The sequence below is a fragment of the Petaurus breviceps genome, unplaced genomic scaffold (assembly GCF_028583685.1).
Source record: "Petaurus breviceps papuanus isolate PSGF00001 unplaced genomic scaffold, PetGlider_PUasm1.0 151, whole genome shotgun sequence".
In the NCBI taxonomy this organism is placed as follows: Eukaryota; Metazoa; Chordata; class Mammalia; order Diprotodontia; family Petauridae; genus Petaurus; species Petaurus breviceps.
Genome location: NW_027185712.1, coordinates 1,151,489 through 1,174,510, shown reverse-complemented (window position 1 = coordinate 1,174,510; position 23,022 = coordinate 1,151,489). Strand labels below are relative to the sequence as shown.

The following is a 23,022-nucleotide window of genomic DNA, read 5'->3' as shown; positions in this document are numbered from 1 at the left end:
CTCTCTCTCTCTCTCTCTCTCTCTCTCTCTCTCTCTCTCTCTCTCTCCTCTCCCTCTCTTTCTCATTTCAAGAATGGAAGAATGAATTAGACCCAGATGGTGAAGTACTAATATAAGAAATTTTTTTTCAACAAACAAAAATGAAGGGACAGCTACATGGTGCAGTGAATAGAGAGCATCAGTCCTGAAGTCAGGATGACCTAAGTTCAAATTTGCTCTCAGACACTTGACACTAAACTAGCTGTATGACCTTGGGCAAGTCACTTAACTCTAATTGCTTTGCCTTCCCCCCCTAAAAAATTAAAAGTGAATAAAAATGAACTACTAAGAAGTTCTAATTAGAGCAGGAATTTGATCAGAATAGGGCATTAGGAAGATTTCTCCAGTGGCTATGTAAAGACTGAGTGAAAGAAGGGGAGAGGCTCTAAAAGAGAACTGTTAGAGATCCTTAACTAAGATTGTGGTTGGTTGTTGTCCTTTATTCTCAGAAAGAAATAAAATGACATCATTAATGCTGGGGTCAAAGTAGAGTGTGTTCATATGTGGCGATAAGACCAATAGGAGCTCAGAAGGCTTTAACATGAGTCCGGCACTAATAGTCCAAATGTTCACATTTGGAGTGATGATGTGTCTAGATTTGCACATCTCACGTTTCTTTGGAACTGCTACAATTCTTTCCACTGATACAGGTTGTCAATGGCAGACCCCGAACTTTTACCTAGGCTTCCTGACTCAAAGTATAATACTCTTTCTACCAAACTGCATGACTTCATCAGTGAACCTGGGGACTTGGGAGAGCCTGAAGTACCATCAGAATCACCAAAGATTCAGAACTTTCATCTTGTATATTCTATTATTTTCTAATTCACTGAAAAACTGGTGATCCATGCTTAACATATAGAAACTAGGGGGGTGGCTAGGTGGCACAGTGAATAGAGCACCAGCCCTGGAGTCAAGAGGATCTGAATTCAAATGCGGCCTCAGATACTTAACATTTACTAGCCGTGTGACCTTGGGCAAGTCACTTAACCCCAATTGCCCTGCCTTCCCCCCTCAAAAAAGAAAAGGAATTGTCATAGAGAATAAGTAGGAAGACCAGTTATATCAGCATATGAAATTGTTGAAAGTTAGAGCTGGAAGAGGTCAGAGACTGGACTAGATTTTCCTCGTGTTCTCTTAAAATTCTAAATCCTGTGATCTTAGACATCATAGAGTCCAACCCCTTCATTTTTCAGATCAGGAAACTGAGGTTCAGAGAGATGAAGTGATTTATCCAAAGTCACACTGCTAGTAACAGAGCTGGGATTTGAATCCAGGGTCCCCAATTCCACCACACTCTATCACGCCATGCTGTCTCACTTTATGACCTACACAGTGGGAAGCAGTGACCTAACTCCATGCCTGGTTTTACCTTGGTGGCTTCCCCCCAGCTGCTCCCAGGATTGTCAACATCACTGTGCTACCAGGCCCTGACCACATTTTCAGTGCCCGATGCACCGCAGAAGGAGAGCCCCTGCCCTCCCTCACCTGGACTGGTCCCAGTGCTGGCAACAGCACGTCCACCTACAGCCAGAATCATCAGATCACCAAGGAGCTCCATGCTCTGGCCCAGGACGGCCGCTACACCTGCACAGCCACCAACAGCCTAGGCCGGGCAGAGGGCAGCGTCTACTTCTACAAGTTCCGAGCAGTGGGTGACTCATCGGTACTTCTGACTCTCCTCTTTGCCCTGGGAATCAAACTCTTACTGCTACTGGTGATTCTGGGGGCCGTGGTGTGCCAGAGGAAAGGTAGGTGCCTCTTTCAGGTGTTCCCTAACAAAACAATTCAACCAGAAAGTAGTAAGCACCCAATGTATGTAATGCACTGCGCTAGAATACAAAAACAAAGGAAAAACTTTCTCTGCTTTCAGAGTTTACTAAAATCCCATGATTCAATATAAAGATTTACTTGATGGGGCTGCTAATGGAGCCATATTGCACAGAGTGCTGGGCCTGAAGTCAAGAAGACTCATGTTCCTGAGTTCAAATCTCACATCAGACACTTACTAGCTGTGTGACCCTGGGCAAGTCACTTAACTTTGCCTCAGTTTCCTTACCTGTAAAATGAGTTGGAGAAGGAAATGGCAAACCACTCCATTACCTTTGCAAGAATACCTCAAATGGGGTCACAACAAGTAGGACACAATTGAAACAACTCAGTAACAACAACAACAACAACACTTAAATGACAATATAATCACTGGAAATTAATTTTTTTCCTTTCTCCCAGAAACATAAAATCCTTATTAAATTTTTTTTTCATTTATTTTACACTTTGGTGTAAATAAGTGTAAGTCACTCTCACAGAGGCATAGATATTAGAGTTAAAAGGATTTTAGAGATTATCTAGTTCAACCCCATTTTTACAGACAAGTAAACTAAGGACTAAAAAGTTTGAATTGTAAGACCTTGGTTTATACCGTAGTTCTGCACTAACTAGCTGTATGATGTATGGAAAAATGACTTCCACTCTTTGGGTCTTATAATGTTCATCTCTAAAATGAAGGGATTGGCCAGATAATCTCTAAGAGCCTTCTAGCACTAACATTTCACAACCCTGTGAGAATGACTTACATTCATTTACAATGAAATGTGTTGATACCATATAGTTCACTTCAGAAAAACAAAACAAAACAAATCCTTTTCCTATTATTGTTGAAGGCATCACTATTCTCCCAGTTGGCCAGGCTTGGTAGCTCTTCCTCAATTTCTTATTCTCATTTGTCCCACATATCAAATTCACTTACAAATTTTGTTTTTTCTACTTTCTCAGAATCTTCTCTACAGCTAATTATCTATTACCTACCTATCTATGATGTGTATATATAAAATATTTTATATAGTTTTATTAATGTGATTTATTTTATGTATTTATGTGCTTTATTTCATGTAATTATCTATGATTTAATTTTATGTAACTATACATTATATATTCAGATTTCTTCAATATTTATATAAATGAAAATATATAATGCTATATATTATATATACTATATTTTATAACATGATATTATAGATTATCTAATACGCAATATAATTTGTATATAATAATATTACATATAATTTCTCTTCTCATCACTCATAAAGCCACAACCCAAGTCCAAGCTCTAAGTACCTCCCACGGAGAAGAGGTCTCATTGGAATAGGGGGTGGCATTTACTGTATACTCTCTGTCTTATCCTACAGTGCATTCAGCTGCCCAAGAGACCCTGTCACGGTAAGCAAGTCATTCTCTGTCTTCTTCTACCCTTAGTCCTTTCTTAGCCTGTAAATAGGGTTCCTGCCTTCTCTCAATAGTTCACTTTAGCTGCTTTTACCTCCCACATTCTGTTCCCAATTCTGAGGGCCTCACATTCAATGGCACTGAAGAGTTATAGACCAGAAAATGGGACCAGTGCTGAGATCAAAGTTATCCTGCACCAATCAGGCAGAACATTTGGCATTCATCTCCTCTATTTAAATCCAACCTTTCTTTCACAACTCAGTTTCTCTGATCCTATAGTTTCACTGGAGCAATGAAGCCAAGATGGGGCAAAGTGTGCAGGGGCCCCTCTGTGACCATGCTGGCACATCAGGGGAACACTGACCACTTGCTGTAAAAGAATAGTACCTTCAGTAGGGCAAATTGTATCAGAAAACTCATCCTTTCCCTGACACCCATGGTAGCACATGCCACCTAATTTCATATTGACTTTGTGGGCTTGAAATCTCTGCTTACCACAAGCTCCTACCTCTATCTCATCCCTTAGACTTCGGCATTCCCAAGAAACCCCTCTTTCTGGCTCTGGTTGGCTTGAGGTATGTTCCTCCTTCTGGATCAAGGCCTGGAGGCCACCACTGCTCCTCTCCATTCCCCACTCAGGGGCTTTACTTCAGGCTTATAATTCTATTAATTACCAGCATGTATAGTGCTCTTGTGGAGATCTGATGATACCAACCCCACCAGCTACATGGGAGGATGTGGCAAGGACCATGAACAAAGGCAAAACTCAGTATATGTTTATACATGAGAACAGAGAACTAGTAGCTACATTGTTCTGGGAGGACCCTGACTTGGTCTAGTCTGATGGTTCAGGCTTAGAAAAAGGGAATGTGAGAGTCTTTCTAGGCTCCTGGTGGAAACTGTCCACATTGTGTAATATGGGTATATTTTCCATTAGGTAATACCCCACTAGTCAGAACACAATGACAAGATATCTTGGCTTGTGCTATGGGAACAGGGAAGGGTGAAGGGTGAGAGGAAGAGGTAGGTGCTGAGGGGTTGAGTTCTGCAGACAGCTGACACTAGGCCACCAGGGTTCCTGGAAGATCCTCCAGTGGTCTCAGTAAGAGAACCTAGGTACACTCTCTGTGCTGTCAGTAGATAGGGCCACTGACTCTAGCCACTTCTGAAGCCAAGCTTTCTACAACATTTAGCAGCAACCTGCTACAAGGCTGCAAATGCAGCTTAGAATAGAGCCACTTTTTTAGAAATCTATTGCAACTATTGGCCATAACTCCAAGGTTTGTGAAGCTGAAAATACCATATGGAAAGGTAGTGATTGTAATTGTCTGAGCCAATTAGTACATGCAAGAAGTCTGATGAGGAAGAAAAGCTTCAGAACTGTTAGGACACAAGTGCTGCTGGTTAGAGGGATCATGCGGCAGAAGAGAAAGCCATCCTGGTTTCCACCCGAATGGTGGAAACCAAGCCTGCATCCAAGGGAATAAGTAAACCACAAGCCAGACCAAGTCAAGAAGAGTTTCTTGGGAAAAATAAAAGTTGAAAGGGTGAAACAGATAGGAGCCAGGTTAGAAACAAAGACTTCAATCCTCCCAAGTTTGCGTAGAGCCAAAAGACACTCAAGAAAAAGGCTATTGGTGAAATGATGATTTGTCTGTTGAAACCCACCTACCTGAGGTATCACTGATTGACTGGGGTGGGGAACATTCCAGATCCCACCCACTCCACCTACATATACACCATATTTATTGGTTCAATGAATTGAATTCAACAAATATTTAGTGTATATGTGTGTATGTGTGCATGTGCACATATATACATGTGTGCATATATACATACATGTAAGTGTGTGTTTACGCATGTGTGTATACACACATATGTGCACATATATACACACATGTCAGGGTGTCCCAAAATTTTGGCAGTCTTAAGCTTTGGTAGCTTAAAACTGTGCTAAAATTTTTAGGACACCCTCCACACACACACACACATCCTGTGTTAAGTATAGTGTGTGTTTGTAAAGGAAGTGGAGTTTCATGAAGGAAAGAAAGGGTCCTTGCCCATCAGGAAGCTACATTCTGGGTAGGGTGACAAGATTCACATGTGGAAAACATTGAGAAAATGATGCAAGACAAAGAGGGCTTCATGGAAGAAGCGCCTTCTAAGTTGGGCCTTGAAGAAAAGGAGAGACTTCGTAACTTACACAGTCAAGTTCTATCCAACCCTGAATTCCTGCCCCTCTAACCCTGCAGGCTGTAATGCCTGCACTAGAGTTTAGTTTGAAACAAAAGTGTGAAGTCATCTAGTTTCCTATTTCTTAGTTGGATCACTCTTTTCCTATCTGTTTGCTGTACTACCTCTCTCTCTACTTGGGTGGACCTCTTGCCACCATGTTGTTAATATTCCCTTGTCAGCAGGCCACAGGTTCAGGAATCCAATTATGAAAACTTGAACCACAGCAACAACCGGCCCTCACCAGCAACTGCTGCCACACAATGATGAAAAGCTATAGTGCTACAGCTTCTAAAAGATGAATCGGCCATGTGGGCAAATGACTCACTTCCTCCTTTCCTTCGATATCAGGGCAAGAACCCAGTCCCCCCTGATTTCAGCAACACACAGTCCAGGGAAGCTGACTAGTCATCTCAACCCTTACTTGGCTGAACTCAACTCTTAGAAGATCACCCACACAAACTTGGGGATTAACAGGGGAATCAGAACAGTATGAAACAGCGTGTACATGAAATACAATCTTGCTACCTGAACCAAGGTGAGACAGAGTAAAGAAAGAAAACCATAGACCAATATTCCTAAGGAATATTAATATATAAATATTAAATTAAACATTAGCAAAATTACAAAACAACATATTAAAAAGATAACAATATGCTATGATCAGGTTCTATTTATATCAAAAATACAAGTTGTTTCAATATAAAGAAAACTAAACATAAGAGAGTATATTAACAACAAAAATAATAAAACCACATAATTACATAAATAGGAAATGAAAAAGGTTGTTTTTTTTTTTTACCAAATTCAACACTTGTTTCTAATAAAAACACTAAAAAAAAAAAGGAATAAGGAGAACAAAAACCAAGAACAAACATTATATTATTGGGTATAAACTAGAGGACTTTCCAACAAAATCAGGGAAAAGCAAGGTTGTTCACTATCACCACTAATATTTTATATATTGCTAGAAATGCTAGCTTTAGCAATAAGACAATAAATAATTAAATGAATTAGTATAGGCAAAGAGGAAACGATATTGTCACTAGGTAGTTCAATGCCTGGAGTCAGGAAGACCTGAGTTCAAATTTGACCTCAGATACTTATTAGCTGTGTTACCTTGAGCAAGTCACCTAATCTCTATTTGCCTCAGTTTTCTCATCTGTAAAATGGAGATAATAATAGCACCTGTCTCCCAGGTTTGTTGTGAGGATCAAGTGAGAAAATATTTATAAAAACATAGTATAGTACCTGTCACATAGCTGGTGTTATATAAATGGTAGTTATTATTGTTGCTTTTTGCAGATGACATAATAGTTCACTTAGAGAACTATAGAGGTAAATTAACATTTAATTAAAACAATAACTTCAGCTAAATTATGGGATATAAAATAAATCCACCCAAATCATTAGTATTTCTGTATTTACCAACAAAACCCAGCATATTACCATAATACCAACAAAATCCAGCAGGAAGAGACATTCCATTTACAATAACTAAAGAATGTTTAAAATACTCAGGTATCTCCTACAAGATACACAGGAACTATATGAGTACAATTATAAGATACTCTTTGCAGAAAAATAAGATCTAAATAATTGGAGAAATATTAATTGTTCATGCGTTAACCAAGATAATATAATACAAAATAACAACACTAATTATAATTATATTGTTCGCGTATTGTTCCACAATAATCAGACTGCCAAAGGATTACCTTATAGAGGTAGAAAACAAAATTCATCTGGAGGAACCAAATGTTATAAATCACAAAGGAAATGATGAAAAATGTGGGATGTAAGGGAATATAACAGTATAAAATACCAAACTACACTACAAAGCAGTAATCAACAAAATGATTTAGTACTAGTTAAAAGAGAGGTCTATCAATGGACCAGATTAGGTAAACCACACACTGAAGAAAACAAATATAGTAGCCTAGTATTCTGTAAACTCTAAAATATCCAGTATTAGGGCAAAGCTTCACTCTTCAAAACAAAAAAAAAAAATGCTGGGAAAACTGGCTATCAGTCTAGCAGAAATTAGATCTAGACCAACACCTGATACCATATATCAAGATAAGCTCCCATTTAGATTCAACTCTGACTTAGACTTAAAAGGTCACATCATAAACCAACTACAGAAGAAAGGAAGAAATTACCTTCCCAATTAATGGAAAAAGGGAAATTTCATGACCAAACAAGGGATAAAGATGATCACAGAAGATAGAATAGAGTTTATCCAACTATGACTGAAGTTACAATATTAAAAAATATAAAAGTCATTCTTAGCTCAGACAAAAAAAATGTACAGCAGGCCAGATTTAGCTCTTAGGATTTAGCTCTTTATCTGCCAGACCCTGAAATAGACAATGATTACATAAGAGTAAAAGCTTTTTCCACTAACAAAACTAATATACCTCAAATTGGAGGAGAAGCAGGTGGGTAAAGGGACAGGGGGAGGGGTGAAGGAGGACATCTTCACAGCAAGTTTTTCTGATAATGGTATCTCTAAAATATGTAAAGAACTAACTCAAATTTATAATACTAAGAGACATTCCCCAATTGATAAATAGTCAAAGGGTGTGAACAGGCAGTTTTCAAAGGGAAAAATTCAAGCTACCATATGAAAAAAAGTGCTCCAAATCAATAATAGCTAAAGAAATGCATTTAAAACAAATTTTATATCCAACCTCACACCCATCAGATGAGCGAAGTTAGCAAAAAAGAAAAATAACAAATGTTGGGGGGGGGGAGCAGGGTCCTACAGGAAAACAGACACTTTAATGTACCTTTGGTAGAACTTGGAATAGGTCTAAGTATTCTAAATGACAGTTTGGAGCTATGCTCCAAAAGACATTAAAGTAAACTGTGCCTTACCCTTTGATCCAACAGTACCACTACTAGGCCTATACTCCAAAGAGATAAGAAAAAGTGTAAAAGGATCCAAAGATGGAAAAATATTTATAGCAGTTCTTTTTATAGTGTCAAAAATCTAAAAACTAAGGGAATACCTCTCAATTGGGGAAGATCAAAACAAACTATGGTACATAAATGTAATAGAACAGTATTGCTAAAAGAAGTGATGAAAAAACTCAGAAAACTCTAGGAAGACTAAAATAAACTAGTACAGAGTGAAATAAATAGAACATGGAGAACAATTTATATAATAACATTATAAAGAAAAACAGCTTATAGCTAATGCTACTTCAAAAGAATATAATGACCAGTTCACCTACCTAAAATCTATCAAAATTAATAAGTATTGTCTTCTTCCTATGGTTAAGAGTCAATAAATGTGTTGAATGATTTTACAATGGAAAAAAAGAAATCTCTGCTTGCATAAAAAGTATCTGTAAAATAAATGTTAATTTTCAACATTTTGCCAGATAATATCTTGATAATAGTCTTACTATTTGGGAACTTGTCTTTAACTATTATAAAATTCAAGTTTGGTTAAATCAAGAAATATTCTTTAAAGGACTTCATTTTGAACTTCTCTTCATCATTCTTCATCACACCACAAATCCCCTAAAGTGTATGTTTGAGACAGATGGCACAACTAAAATATGAGGAATGATGAATTGAGATGGTTAGACTTCCATGTTTAGAAATTAAATTTCTGAGGAGCTACTAATGGTTTGAGTAAGAAGTATACTTTAAATAATTTCTTAAGTTCATCAAATGTTCTGGTATTAGGTGAAGCAGGAGTGTTAATGACTCCTGTTTTGACATGAGGAATGTTCAACAACATTCAACTACTTAAACAACTATGTACAAACAAGAAATATGTGTATTATATAGAATAAATTGGAAGTTATCAATTGTTCTGCAAGTAATTCACTTTTTTTTTAAACTAAGGTGTTTTCTGGGTTCTTGTGATCTCCTTATTGAGGCAATTAATTTATGTTGGTTTAACTTCTCAATGAAATTGTTATAGTTGGTGTGAATGTCAGAAAAAAAAGAAAAGAAAAAGTTTCTAATTAGCAACCATGACCAAACATGATACTAGAAGAAAGATGATTGAAACATAATACTTACCTCCTTGATTTAAGGTGCAGAATATCATAAATTTTTTGGACATAGCCAATGGAAGAAATTTGTTTTGTTTGACCTTATATGTTTGTTACAAGGGTTTTTTTTTTCTTCTCATGTTGGATGCGGGTGGGGGTAAGTGGTAAGAGGGAGAGGGCCCCCTCCCCCAAAAAAGGAAAAAAGAGTCATTGAAACATTATTTTTTTAAATAACAGAACAGAAGCAGTCACAGACAAGTAAAAGTTATGAAAGTAAAATGTTGAATTTATCACAAATTTAAAAGGAAAAGCAACTGGATATAATAGGGATTCCTGATTTTATGCAAAATCCTTCTTTTCTGTTTTACTTTGTATAGGGAAATGCTCATTTTGTTTGGTGTTAAATTCACTTTTTAAAAATCTAGCCAAAAAAAAAACCAACTACATGTTTGAGTTTTGCTTTCAGCAAAGGTGCTCTCAGCCTCCAGGAATCGAAACGACCTGGTGTAACAAACAAAACACTGAACTCGGAATCATAAGCCCTGAAATCTTTTCCTCTTTATGTCTCCCTGCCTGGTTGTGTGAACCTATAAGTAAGGAGGATCTTATTAATCCTTTTTAGAGTTTAGTTTCTCAGGATTCATGGCCATGGCAATCTCTAATTTCCAGGTGTTAGATAGTAACTCCCATAATAGCTTCAAGGATCCTAGATAGTAGTTCCTAGAATCATAGTGATAGACAGTCCTACTACACCTGTGCAGTGAGACAGAGGATGACTTAATGTAATGCTTAACTTCACTTGCGCGAAATGATGATAGTGCTAAAGTTAACCTGTGAGCTTAATGTTGGCAAGATGGCTTCTCTGTTTGTTGCCCTATACAGCAGGCATAGGGGAATATGACAGTGTCATGCTGTATGTCCTTTGATCAGCCCCCATCAAGGCTTGTGGGGAATCTGTGTTTGCCTCAACCAACCCCCACTGAGGCTTTGGGAATGCTGTAGGAGTTGGTACTCCCATTATCAGTTAACCTTTGAGATGACTAGACTAGAATAAAATAAGATTATTAACCCCTCCAAAGTTGTCTTCCTGTCTGACCAGATCAAGAGTGAACCTGTTAGAGTCTGGAGTCCAAAAACTCCAGTGCCTCCCATGTGGTATCTGTGAAACACCACCTCATTTCTTTGATCCTCAGTTTCCTGGTCTGTAAAATGAAATGGTTGGATTGTCTGACATCTAAGGCCTGTTCCAACTCAAAAGTTATGAAATTAGAAATGTGACTGGATTTGCTGTTTTACAAGGGGGCCCACAAAACCAGATGCAAATACTCTGGTTTCTACAAACTTTAAATATCACTCAGGGGTGACATAAATCAACCAGTTTTAGGTAAGAGACAAATGTAAGCACATTGACTTGTCTCTTCAATAGGGTCTTCTCCAGGGGCAGGCATCGTATCTTAATGTAGTTTGAGTGAGGCTCAGAATTTCAAGGAACATTACAAGGAGTGGATGTCAATCTCTTTTATGTGCTTGGAGAGTATAGGGAAGGCTGTCATTGTGTTGCTCAAAGGAAGGCAGAGTAGACATTTCTGGTCTCTTCTCCTCCCACTCCCTACCCCTTCTCCAAAGGAAATTTTTATTCCAACCAGGAGGGGAAGCAGGAAATCGGGGTCACTCTGCCCTCCTCAGAGAGATGGGGTACTGAGCTAGAAATCTATCTAGCTACTTCCTTAAATACTGTTCATTTAGGGGATATGATAGGATTCCATCTAACTTCTGATCACTTTTTCATTTTGGGGGGGGAGGGAGAAAGGGAGCTCAAGTTTTACATCAAAGACTAGACGGCTTTTCCACCTAATGCAAGTTCCACAATGAATACACAAAGCAAATAGCAAAGAAGTCCATTTATCCAAATTGTACCAAAACCAAAATCAGAGAAGGTATGCATAGGAGAATATATACCATTTAGAAGGTGTCCTGTTGGGAAGGAGGTAACTCAGCTCAACCAAGAGCGAGTCCTTGACCTCACCCAAGGGGAAATGTCCTGAAGTCTCTATTGTAGCAAGCTGGTGGGGAGAGACTTAATGGAGTTAGCTCCATATAGGTCTTCCCAGAGTCTTTCTTCAACAATCTGAGTGGGGTTGAATTCTTCCATTTTCTCTCTCAAAGCTGGAAGCCAGAAACACCTGAAGCAACTCAACCCTCAGAGACTTGAAGCTTGACCAGTTCAATAAGGAATTGATCCTGAAGAGTCCCTGGGAGAGACTCCCACTTGAAGAATCACAAAGGGAACTGGCTCTGAAGAGATCCAAAAGGAAACTGACAAAGACTGGAGCTCTCTCACCTCTCACCAACTCTAGCTCACCCTTCACCTATAAGAAGGGAGACTCATACTGATGGATTTTGGGTAGGGGGATAAATGCCATTTACCATTTACCATTGCCAAAAGGCATGTGATTCAGGGTAGGACCCTTATCCCAGCTCTAGGAAGAACAGAGCATTCAAGCCACAGGATATAGCATTCCGGGTCCCAGCTCTTCCTTTCCACTTTCCCTAATCTATGGCTCAGGAAGTAGCGGTGGCTGCCTGAACCTTTAACAAGTCCCTACTCAATGGTTCTTTTAAAGCAGAAAAATAGTGTAGCTGAGAGAAAGACCACAGATCCAGCCAGTAGAGAGGAAGTAAAGAAAGCAGACTTTACTAAGTAAAAATACTCCAAATACAAAGGAGCAGCAATACCCAATGGAATGCCTAAAATGGTTAAAAAAGAAAACTCATGTTTTTTTATAGATTCTTATCTGGATCAAATAAGAACAGACATTGGGGGAAGGAAATAGGGAGACTGGACCTGGTGTTCAGGTCAAGGTTTCAGGTCGCTGATTCATGGAGGGGGCAACAGTTAATAGGCAATTAATTGATATTCAAATACCCCTGGTGGCCAAAAAAGGGGCTTTATGCATTGTCACAGACCTCACTTTGTCTGGGTTGACTCAGGATTTGGGCTCCCTTTAGTTCTGTATTACAGGGGAGGGGAGGGGACTGAGGCCCTTACACACCCTTAGCTCTGTCCTTAATGTTGGTTTGGGCTGCTAAGCCAGAATGCATCTCTGAAAGTGCCAAGCATGTGTTCAACTTTATAGAGGGACTACTTTCAGTAGAATATTATAAATGAGTAATGCATCCCTAAGAAAAGTTGATGTGACCTGAGGCTTGTGTAGGAAACTCTTGCCTATAGCAGAGGTTCTTAACTGAGGATCTGTGAGACTGTTGTTATTTAATATTTTGATAACTGTACTTCAACATAATTGGTTTTCTTTGTAATCCTATGCATTTTATTTTTATTATGTAACTATTATTATCTAATTATCATTATTCATTTTTATTATTTAAAACTTTATTCTGAGAAAGGGACCACAGGCTTTACCAGACTGTCAAAGGCATCCTTGACATAAAAAATATTATGAATCCCTAGTCTATAGGTTCTACTATGTACTGTAGAGACTTTTTCTAATCAGAAAATAAAATAATAATTATAATAATACTATTATTCATACAACACTACAAGGTTGGCAAAGTGCTTTACAAATATTATTTTATTTTAGCCTCACAAAAGGTAGGTGCTTTTTTACAAAAGAGGTTTCCTCTGTGGCAAACAGAGGTTAAGTGACTTGCCCAAGGTAACACCACTAGTAAATGTCTGAGGCAAGATTTGAATTCAGGTCTTCTTGATTTCAGATCCAGCATTTTATTCACTGTATCACCTAGCTCCCTGTAAGTGGTACTTCTACACAGTGATTAAAATGCTACTAAACATTCATTTGTTACTTTGCATTAGACCCTCTGCCTACTCTTTGGGACTAGTTTTTAAATATTTAAAAATGAGGATTTTACCAACCATTTCTGAGAAATAAATCCTTATAGGAGAAGTTCATGTCCATTTGAAACAAAGAAAATACAATGAGCCCAAGAGATAAAGTTTGAGCTCTTCAAGTACTTCAGAAGTCCAGGGATAAATTAATAATTTGGGGGAAGGGGGAATGAAACTTACTTATAGGAGGTCATGGAGTTCTTAAAGCCACCTTGCCCATAACTCTGTTCTATCAGCTTTATCTTTCTTTACACATGTGAAAAGTGAAAATGAAAGACTCAGGGCTGAGTCTCTTTCAGGCCTGATGGCAGCAGTAGGATGGGTTGGTTAAGGGAAGACTGGTCTTGAAAGTCAGTCCTCACCAGGTCCACAACATGCTATGTGGTTTCAGGGTAATCATTAAACTTATTGGTGCTTCTTGGAAACTTATTGGAGAGTTCCTCTCCAAGATTTTTAAGTGAGCAGAGGTCTGGCAATAATCAGATTAAAAGTCAAACACAAAGTATGTTCTGCATTGGTACATAAGAATCATCTATAGAATTGTTCTCTTTATTATGTGCCCAAAAACTTCCAGAAAAAAAATTACTTTGATACTGGCAGGGGTGGGGAACCTGCAGCCTCATGGCCACATGTGGCCCTCTAGGTCCTCAAGTGTGGCCCTTTGACTGACTCCAAACCAAACATGTGTCCTTGAGGCTGCAGGCTCTCCACCCCTGGATTAGGGGCTTAAAGACTGAAGGAAAACAAAGCTCTCTTCTTTGTTTACCTGTACAATGGCTAGATTGTACCACCTGAAACCTAGGCAAGGGATTGCTACTGACCAAGGTAGTCCCCACAAGGAGAGTGGATGCAGGCACATCTCTACCATGTCAAGTCACTGGAGGCACCATGGATTCAGGTCACTGCTTCTCCCTAACACATCTGGCCTGTCACGGTGCCTAAAAATACACAGAGTTTCTAACACCATTAGAATCACTTTGAGAAGTTAAGTCTCCTAATAAAATGTCCGTGTGTTTCTGGGGAGATATCAAACTTCTGTACTCCAGCAAGACTCATAGCAGGTTAGCACAGAAAACAGGAGCCTGGGGGAATGGGGAAAAGGACCAATTAATTTTGATGAGGAAACGATAAAAAGTGAGAGGGAAGGCTGAGAAACATAGAACACTCACTAGAGGAAAGGAAGGACAGAGTTCTGTTTGGGATTGTCAAGAATCTATTTCAGTTTCACTAGGCTTACTATCCTGGTGTTGCTGGTCTAGAGAAGGAATTTTTACCTTTTTTGTAATTGCCCTTTGGAAGTCTGGTGAAGACTAATACTACCATGTTTTGGGGTTGTTTTTTTGCTTACATGACTGAAGGAAAAACTGAATTTCACCTAAAGGTTAGGAAAAGTAAAGCTGTAATTTCTTTGTCCATCCAACTACACTCTCAAATCTATCAACAAGCCCTTCTTACCCAAGAATGATTGATGTGGGGGCAGCTAGGTGGTGTGGTGAATAGAGCACCAACCCTGAAGTCAGGAAGACCCGAGTTCAAATCCAGCCTCATACACTTAACACAAAAAACTAGCCATGTGACCATGGGCAAGTCACTTAACCCCAATTGCCCTACCCTCCAAATCACATATGAAGAACCCAGTCCTATGTCTTGCTTATGTCTGTCAGCATCCAAGGCATCTGTGAGCATCCTTGAAACTAATACAGACTACCCTGAATTTAGCCCTAGGACTTAAGTCTTTCACTAATTTGTAAACTTTTTTGATCATTAAACCTCCACTCTAGAGACTGAGCCCCTGAGTATACCTGACTTCTTGGGTTCAGAAGCCTCTGGAATTAAATGTGATATTCTGCTAACTGCTTCCTCTTTTTCTTCTGTTTCTTAGACCATAATAGTAGCAATCTATATTGACAAAGTAATATATATCAGCACCCTACCCGAACAATAGAAGAACTGCCCGCCCAGCCTCTCTGGGATGACCTCAATGACCCATTTGACAATTCTAAGCCCACTCTCAGCTATCTCTATATCTATATCTAGGTGTGTGTGTGTGTATATATATATTTATCTATAGGATATAGATATATTTATAGGCTATGTAGATACATATTTTATTAGGATGTGTAATATGAATATATTGTGATACACACACACACACACACCAAGATAAGATTTGACATCTTTCACATCTCTACCAATTTCAGGAATATGTGTGTGACTCAGTGATTGGAAAGAACATTGTGCCTGGGGTCAGGAAAATCTAAGTTCAAATCCAGCATCACATACATACTAGTTGGGTGACCCTGTGAAAGTCCCTTAACCCGTTTGCCTCAGTTTCTTCAACTGTAAAATGAGGATAATAGCAGCATCCACCTCCCAGAGTTGTTATGGCAATCACATGAGAGTTACTGGTGACTTGGATAAAGGTATAGTGATAACATCACAAGATTTTATCACTTTTCACCTATCCCATTTCAACTTTTATGCCAAATTTTATTTCAAATTTATATGCCTCAATCTCTGATTGAAATGTAACACAACTAGGATGCTCCCTCCCATACCCAAAAGATGCAAGCTGTAACCCAAGGAAGACAGTGCTGACAAGATGAGATTTTGAGTCTAAGCCTTTCTCTTTATAGATGAGGTTGATGAGGGGAAATGGTGGCACGTTTACCAAATTATTAGATGACACTAACTATGAGGGATACAGCCTGTGATAAAATTAGAACCCAACAATATGACATGTTTAATTTTCATCCAAATCTAATGAAATGAAAGTAGCCTTAAATGTAGAGAATCTTGACCTTAAGTAAAAAATACCAATTAGAAAAGTATAGGATGTGCACAGCTAGACAGTTCACATGGAAAAGATGGATTTGAATGGGCTGTAACTTGTTAGTCAAGCATGTGACATAGTAACCCAAAGAAAGACTGTGACTTAGGGGGTATTGATTGAAGTATAATCACCAGCCTAAGGGAGCTGATAGTGTCACTGTATTCTGCCATGGTCAGACCATTTCTGGAGAACCGAGTGATCTCATCACAGGCAGGAATTTGGATTAAATGATCCCCAAGCAATTGGAGTTAAGTAACTTGCTCAAGGTTACATGGCCAATTATTTCTGGGTGTGGTGCTAAGTATCTGAGCCCAGATTCGATCCCAGATCATCCCGACTCTGGGGCTGGTGCTCTTACTCACTGCACCACCTGGCCGCCCCTAAGCAATTACAGAGTTGGGGAGAAGAAGCAGGAAGAGGTACAGTCAGTGAAATAATCTTGAGTACAGCAAAAAAGAAAACAAACAAACAGGAGAGCTGAAATCTATACAACCCTTGAGATTGCTGTATTAGTGAAATGGGTTTATTATTTCAAGGCGGATGAGGGGGAAGGGGAAGGATAGTAGAAAGGAGACTAGACAGGGCTTTGGCAGTCATGAAAGGGAGGAATGTATGTTTCAGGCAGAAGGAATGGAGGGTACTAAGCACAGGAAGAAGAAAAGAACAAGGAAAGAGAAAAGATTGTGGAAGAGAGGGTAAGGAATAAGGACAGCAACAGCATGATGTAGAACTCATGGGCTCACACTTACAGAGTTGGGGAGAGAAGCAGGAAGAGGTACAGTCAGTGAAATAATCTTGAGTACAGCAAAAAAAAAACAAAAAAAAAACCAGGAGAGGATGTTATATCCTAACCACTCAGTAAATTCCCTCAACCCACAAGGGATGAGCAGTTCATGGCATTATCAGGCTAGTGGACTGTACTTTGCCCATCAGGAACCTCATATAAGGTAATCCCACCCTCTAGTGGCAGCCTGTACCTCCCCAGAAGTTTAGCAATGAAGAAAACCTCAACAGGCATTTATGGGAAGTAGCACCTAGACAATTCCCAAACAAGTACAGATTAAGGCATACTTTACAATCTGAAACAGAAAGGATAACTGGGAAGACTCTCATTGCAGACAACACCAAGGAAAATGAGGAAAGAAAATGAGTGGACAAAAGAGATGGACAGGCTTCTTGGTGCTCTCAATGATCTGGAAATATTAAAGTTTCCTAAAAAAAGAAACTAAGTGTTTTTTCCACATCCCTTTGAGCCTATGTGCATATTTTTTTTCAGTTGTTCCCTCACCTTTCTGCCAACTTAGATCAATTCCATATTATACTTCTAGGGCTACTTTCATGATTTCTCAGGGCATCCTATTTCATGTCAGGTATTAAACACAAATTTTTAAGTTCTGATATGGTTCACATGCATTAGAAGCTATACCACTGAACATTTTTATCATCATGGAAAAAAAAGATCAATTAGTGGCTTTTTTTCCTTTTGATACTTTCTGTGAGAGGAATGGGAAGATATATATTGGGAAATGAAAATCTGAAAACAAAATCTATCAATAAAACTTTAAAAAATAGGTTAGTCAAATTTTATAGGTTACTGTCACTTCAAATGTGGAGTCACATTTTGTCATTCTGCAATTCCAGTGAGAGACTCTAGCCAACTTTACAAAATCAAGTAGAAGTGGCAGCAAAGTACAAACTGAATGCAAATTCAATTTATTTACATAATTACATATGAACATCTATTCTTAATTCCCTCTGCCCTAATCCTTGATTCAAACTTCTTTTCTGTAAAACCACAGTGAATGAAAAATGAATATCATACAATGACCAAGATAAGTCAGCATTTTTATAATGCCATACTACACGTGTGAAGGAAAATGATTAACCTAGAGAACTTGGCTTCCTCCACATAATGAAATCATCCATTGGAGGGAAAATGAATTTTAAGTACCAGCGGCATATTAAGATAGATCATTACATCTACAAATAGACAATTAAAAGACATGGGAAGCAGCATTTATTATTCCAAAATAGCAATTTAATGAAACAGCTGCAAGAAGTCAGGACACCCAAAATCAAGAAAATTATCGTTCTTAATATGCTGCAAGTTGTACAATGACCAATACTTAAAACCCAGTATTAAATAATGAGAATTTTCTGAAGCAAAGGAACACTGGTGTGCTACTACTCAGTAGCACAACTCAGGGTGATCTGCAGGCAATTAGAAGGTCCTGGGGTGGGTCTGATTTCCTATGTATTATTTATCTTTTAGAAATGTATCTAGGGGCCAGCAAGGTAGTATAGGGGATAGAGCACCAGCTCTGGAGTTAGGAGGACTTGCATTTAAACCCAGCCTCAGACACATACCAGCCATGTGACCCCGGGCAAGTGACTTAACCCCAGATGCCTCCAAATGTGTGTGTGTGTGTGTGTGTGTGTACACACACACACACACACACACACACACACGCACAGTTTGCAATGTTCCACCTATTAGGTAGCTAATTATTTAACTTGGGAGTAGAAAGACACATTGATCTCAGAAGAGAATCCTATCCCCAAAATTTAACAGACATATGCAAAATGCTGCCTTAAGGTTTTCTTAAAAACCTACAGGAAAATTTATCATTTTAGGAAATAATGTTCTGAATAAAACCAACAATCTAGGTTTACATTGATCACAACTTTGCTATGAGCCAAAAGTAAGATGTCATTGGTTAAAAAAAAAAAAAAACCCAAACCTCATGTAATTTTAGGCAAGAGTAATAATAATATTTAGATCACTGGAAGAGAGACTTTTCTAGTCAAATATCTGTAGTACTGCACTCTATTCTGGATGCCACTTATTAGGAAGGATATGTCAGAATATGCCCGAGGGGTCAATGGAAGCACTGGATGAATAACAATTAAAAGAACTGAGGTTGTTTGATACAGAAAACACTAAGAAGACAAGACAACTGCCTTATAATAACAGAAGAGCATTCATCTGTGAGAGTAGATATTTTTTTCTGTGTTCTCTGAAGGCAACATAGAGGCAAACTGAAGCTAAATCTTGACAAAAGAATTTTCTAACAAGAGCTTCCAAACAACAAAATGACTATACAATGAGGTAGTAGGTTCCCTGCAGCTGGAAATATGAACGACTCTCTGTCTAGGTTGCTATGGAAGGGATTTCTGCATCAAGTGAGAGATTGAATTAGGTGATGTCTAACATCCCTTCCTACTCTGAAAGGCGACTCTGTGACATTCTCCTTAGCAAATAGGTTCTTTCAGATAATTACAGCATTAAAAATTCAAGTCTATTCTTCACCTCCAGAGAAACAAGGAAGTTGACAGGAGAGAAGGTACTGTAGCTTGGATTTGACCAGTGTCCTTTGTTAATATTCACTGGGAAAGAGAAGGTTGAAACTTGGGTCAGATTGGTTTTGTCCTTAAATCTCAAGTTTCCTTCCTTCCTTACTTTTTTTATGCTTTGTCTCCCTCTCTCACCCAGACTGGATGTGCAGTGGTCACTCAGCCCAATCCCATGTGTTTGGCATGGAAGCTTTTACTTGCTTCATTCCTAATCTTGGGCGGCCTAGTTGCTCTAGCTCCCTGGGGCTTACAATATTGGTAGTGGACTTAGTTTGGACACCCAGTTGACTTTAGCTTTACCACAGCTGAGAACTCCTGAGCTCAGGTGATCCACTAGCCTCTGCCTCCTTGATAACAGAGATTACAGGTATGTACCACCATGACTGCATGTTTTTCACATATATAATAGAGAGCTGAATATATGTTGTAGGAAAAAAAGATAAAATTAGGTTAGTGATCAAACACAGTGACCATAAAAATGACAGACTACCTTCTGGAATTGAGTAGTAAGTGGGCATGTTTACAGGTAATGAAGACTGCAGTAGCTCCAAATACTGTCATACTCTTGAAGCAAACCTGATTGTTCCTACTTTCTCCTCTTGGCCTTTTTACTAGGACGACACCTTCTCTCTATGATAGAATAAGTATAATCAACATGAAAGTAGACAAAGTTAAAACTTTTCAGACAGCCTCATCCACCTATGTCAATCCAAGACTGATTGTAGGGAGAAGTATTAAAAGCCTAAGGAGCACGTTGCCCTCCCTTTCATCTGAAGATAATTGCAGACCAAATACTTTCTACAAATACAAGACTAAAAGCCTATGACCAATGGCCCCTCCCACAATGGATGGCACCAAGCACTGTCCCATGGCTTGTGGCTAATGTCTTAAGGTCCAACCTCCTGGGTCACAGTCTTAAAAGCTTTACTCAAGAAAGCAAAATGCTAATTCTCAGAGCAAAGAATGTAATATTCCTGGCTCTTGTGTGTATATTAGGTGGGTCTATTTGTCACTACTCTTTTTCAGGAGGTTACAGCTGTACTTCTGCATTTAGCACTGTTTCTTTGGCCCCATGTCACTCCATGCTAGCTTACCACACAACTTTGGCCTGGAGTTCCCACTGTTACCCATTTATTTGCTCCATGCAGGAAGCTAAATCTAACTGTAATCTTGACTTCACCTTGAATGTTAAACACTAAACACTAATAATACAGGAGGCCTATTTAACAAACATCTCCATAATTCAGATTGCAACATAAAATCAATGAGAAGACTTCAGGCATCAAATCTACATTCAGTTTCACATGAACACATTTTCATAAGATGATCTCCCCACAAACCTCTTATTCCTTAGCAGATGCAACCAATAATGTTCTTTATTTCTTAGAATTCTTTACAAACCAAGTTCATTATAAATATTATAAAGTTTCAAAAGTTAACAGATTGAACATAATTTTTTTAAAGTATATACATTGCCATTTGATATTTTCAACTTCTATGGTATTAAGAGTTAGTGACTGAAACCTTTTCCCCAAAGAAATAGTACAGAAATGCTAAAATCAGAGCAGCAAGGATGGTTTTTCAGTCAATTCCATTCAAGAAAATTTATTAAGTGCATCCCATGAGCAAGGCTCTGTGTTCTATAGTAGTAAAGAAAACACTGCCAAAATGCCCATGTTAAAAAACTAGGAGTTTCTAAGATTTTGATAATGTACAATATGAGGAAGACATGGAGAAATGGGCACTGGAGAAATCATAAAGCCAAAAGAGTGGGGCAAAAATCAAAACCCCGATGACACTTAGCCAGGACAAACTAGGAAAGGGTCAATTTGCTGAATAAGCACACATGGAAGGCTTTTTAAATTATGCTTTAGAAAATGTTTCTCTGGGGTAAATTTCTTCTACTTAATTAATGAATTTCAACATGAAAGTGCTTCTGCATAGCTGCTAGATATAAGAATAACCATTCAAATGGTTATCTGAGCAGGGAGTACCCATCAGTCTGTTAGGCCACTAAAAGCTCTCTATGATTATGAAGAAAGCATGAAACAATATGTTCCTGAGCTACAGATAAATACATAAAACATTAAGCAACTAAAACAAACAAAATGTATTTCAGGTAGGTAGTGCTTTGATAACAGAAACTAAATTTGCTAATTTCTAGAGGAAGGAATATGTAGCAATAATACAATGAAAAATGGCAATAGAACATGGTTTTATTATAGCCAGACTGTGGTGATAAATATTTAACAATTGAATGCACTTTGAGGGACAATAAGGTGCCTGGACCAGCAAATCCAGAGTTCAGGAATATCAATCTTCCCAGGCCAGTAAGCCTTAATTAAATTCTTTGGGATTTTGAATGGTCCCCTCACCTCTACTGGGGTTCAAATAAAGAGTTAAAGGAGGAAATAGGAAGATGTCCTTATTCTTTTCTCTTTTTGACCTCAGTTTTATGAATGAACAGAATCCTCAATGGGTGAATCTTATGTACTTTTCAGGAAGAATCAAAGATAATTTATCAGCCACCTCAGCAGCAGCCAGGACACAGACCACTGTTTTAGACCATAACTGACTTCTAAAACATATCTGACTTCCAGATGTTCCAATTTTAACACAAGCTGACTCTGGGATGTAGTGTGTGGAAATAAGGGAGTTGCTAGGAAAAACCCACACACCAACCATCCTTGGGTATTCCCAGTAGAAATGGCCCCTGGATTCCTGAAAGCTGGGCCAGCAGAGCACAAATTCTTGCAGGTGCTAGATAGTTTGAAAGGCTTAAAAATAAACAACTGGCAATGTGTGCTGATGTGAGAAGGGGACCGGAGAGTTCATCAAAATAGTCTGGGCATAGGAACTGATATTCTTGGCTCCAGTAACTAAAGACAACCATGTACAGAAGCACGGAGGGGTTTTGACCTGTGGTGTTGGAGTGGGTATGCTAATAGGACTCATAGAACTAGTGAGAAGTAGTAAAGAAAGCCAGAATAAATGTAGTTATTTAATAACATCTTGGCTTCTCTCATCTAGGGGAAAGAGTAAACTTTCCAAAGGATTGTAGAATCACAAAGCAGACCTTGCTTTTGGAAATATAACTTTTGAAAACATAACTTTCAGACTAAATGTGACTATATTTTTGAGGAGTCAAAATGAGATTCAAAGTGTACCTTTTTCATGTGATTCTAACTGGTTGTAACTCTAACATGAGACCCATGGTGGTTTATTTTTTTAAGGGCAAGGAGAAGAATGAAAGAAAAAAAATTGTCCTATGATCTACAACCCTTACTGTGTTATTCTGCAAGACCCACTGGCTTTGTATCAGGGTGAAACTTAATGAAGTTTCTCATTTTCACAGGAATAAAAACTAAATAGTCCTTGGTGCTTCAACATAATGTTATTATAACAGCTAAGAAAACACACACACACACACACACACACACACACACACACACACACACACA

General features: G+C 38.5%; 2 protein-coding genes across 2 annotated transcripts in view; one reads left to right on the top strand and one right to left on the bottom strand.

Annotated features, from left to right (window-relative positions):
- SIGLEC15 (sialic acid binding Ig like lectin 15) overlaps window positions 1–8,044 on the top strand; it is a 15,830-nt gene extending 7,786 nt beyond the window's left edge. Inside the window, exons 3-5 of the mRNA XM_069077327.1 lie at window positions 1,431–1,790; window positions 3,228–3,258; window positions 5,682–8,044. Coding sequence (XP_068933428.1) covers window positions 1,431–1,790; window positions 3,228–3,258; window positions 5,682–5,763 — 473 coding nt within the window. The 3' untranslated portion in view covers window positions 5,764–8,044. The remainder of the gene's footprint in view (window positions 1–1,430; window positions 1,791–3,227; window positions 3,259–5,681) is intronic.
- A 10,179-nt stretch (window positions 8,045–18,223) lies between these two features.
- EPG5 (ectopic P-granules 5 autophagy tethering factor) overlaps window positions 18,224–23,022 on the bottom strand; it is a 139,811-nt gene continuing 135,012 nt past the window's right edge. The window contains exon 44 of the mRNA XM_069075376.1: window positions 18,224–23,022. This exon is cut by the window's right edge and continues 418 nt beyond it. The gene's annotated coding sequence lies outside the window, so the exon portion shown is untranslated.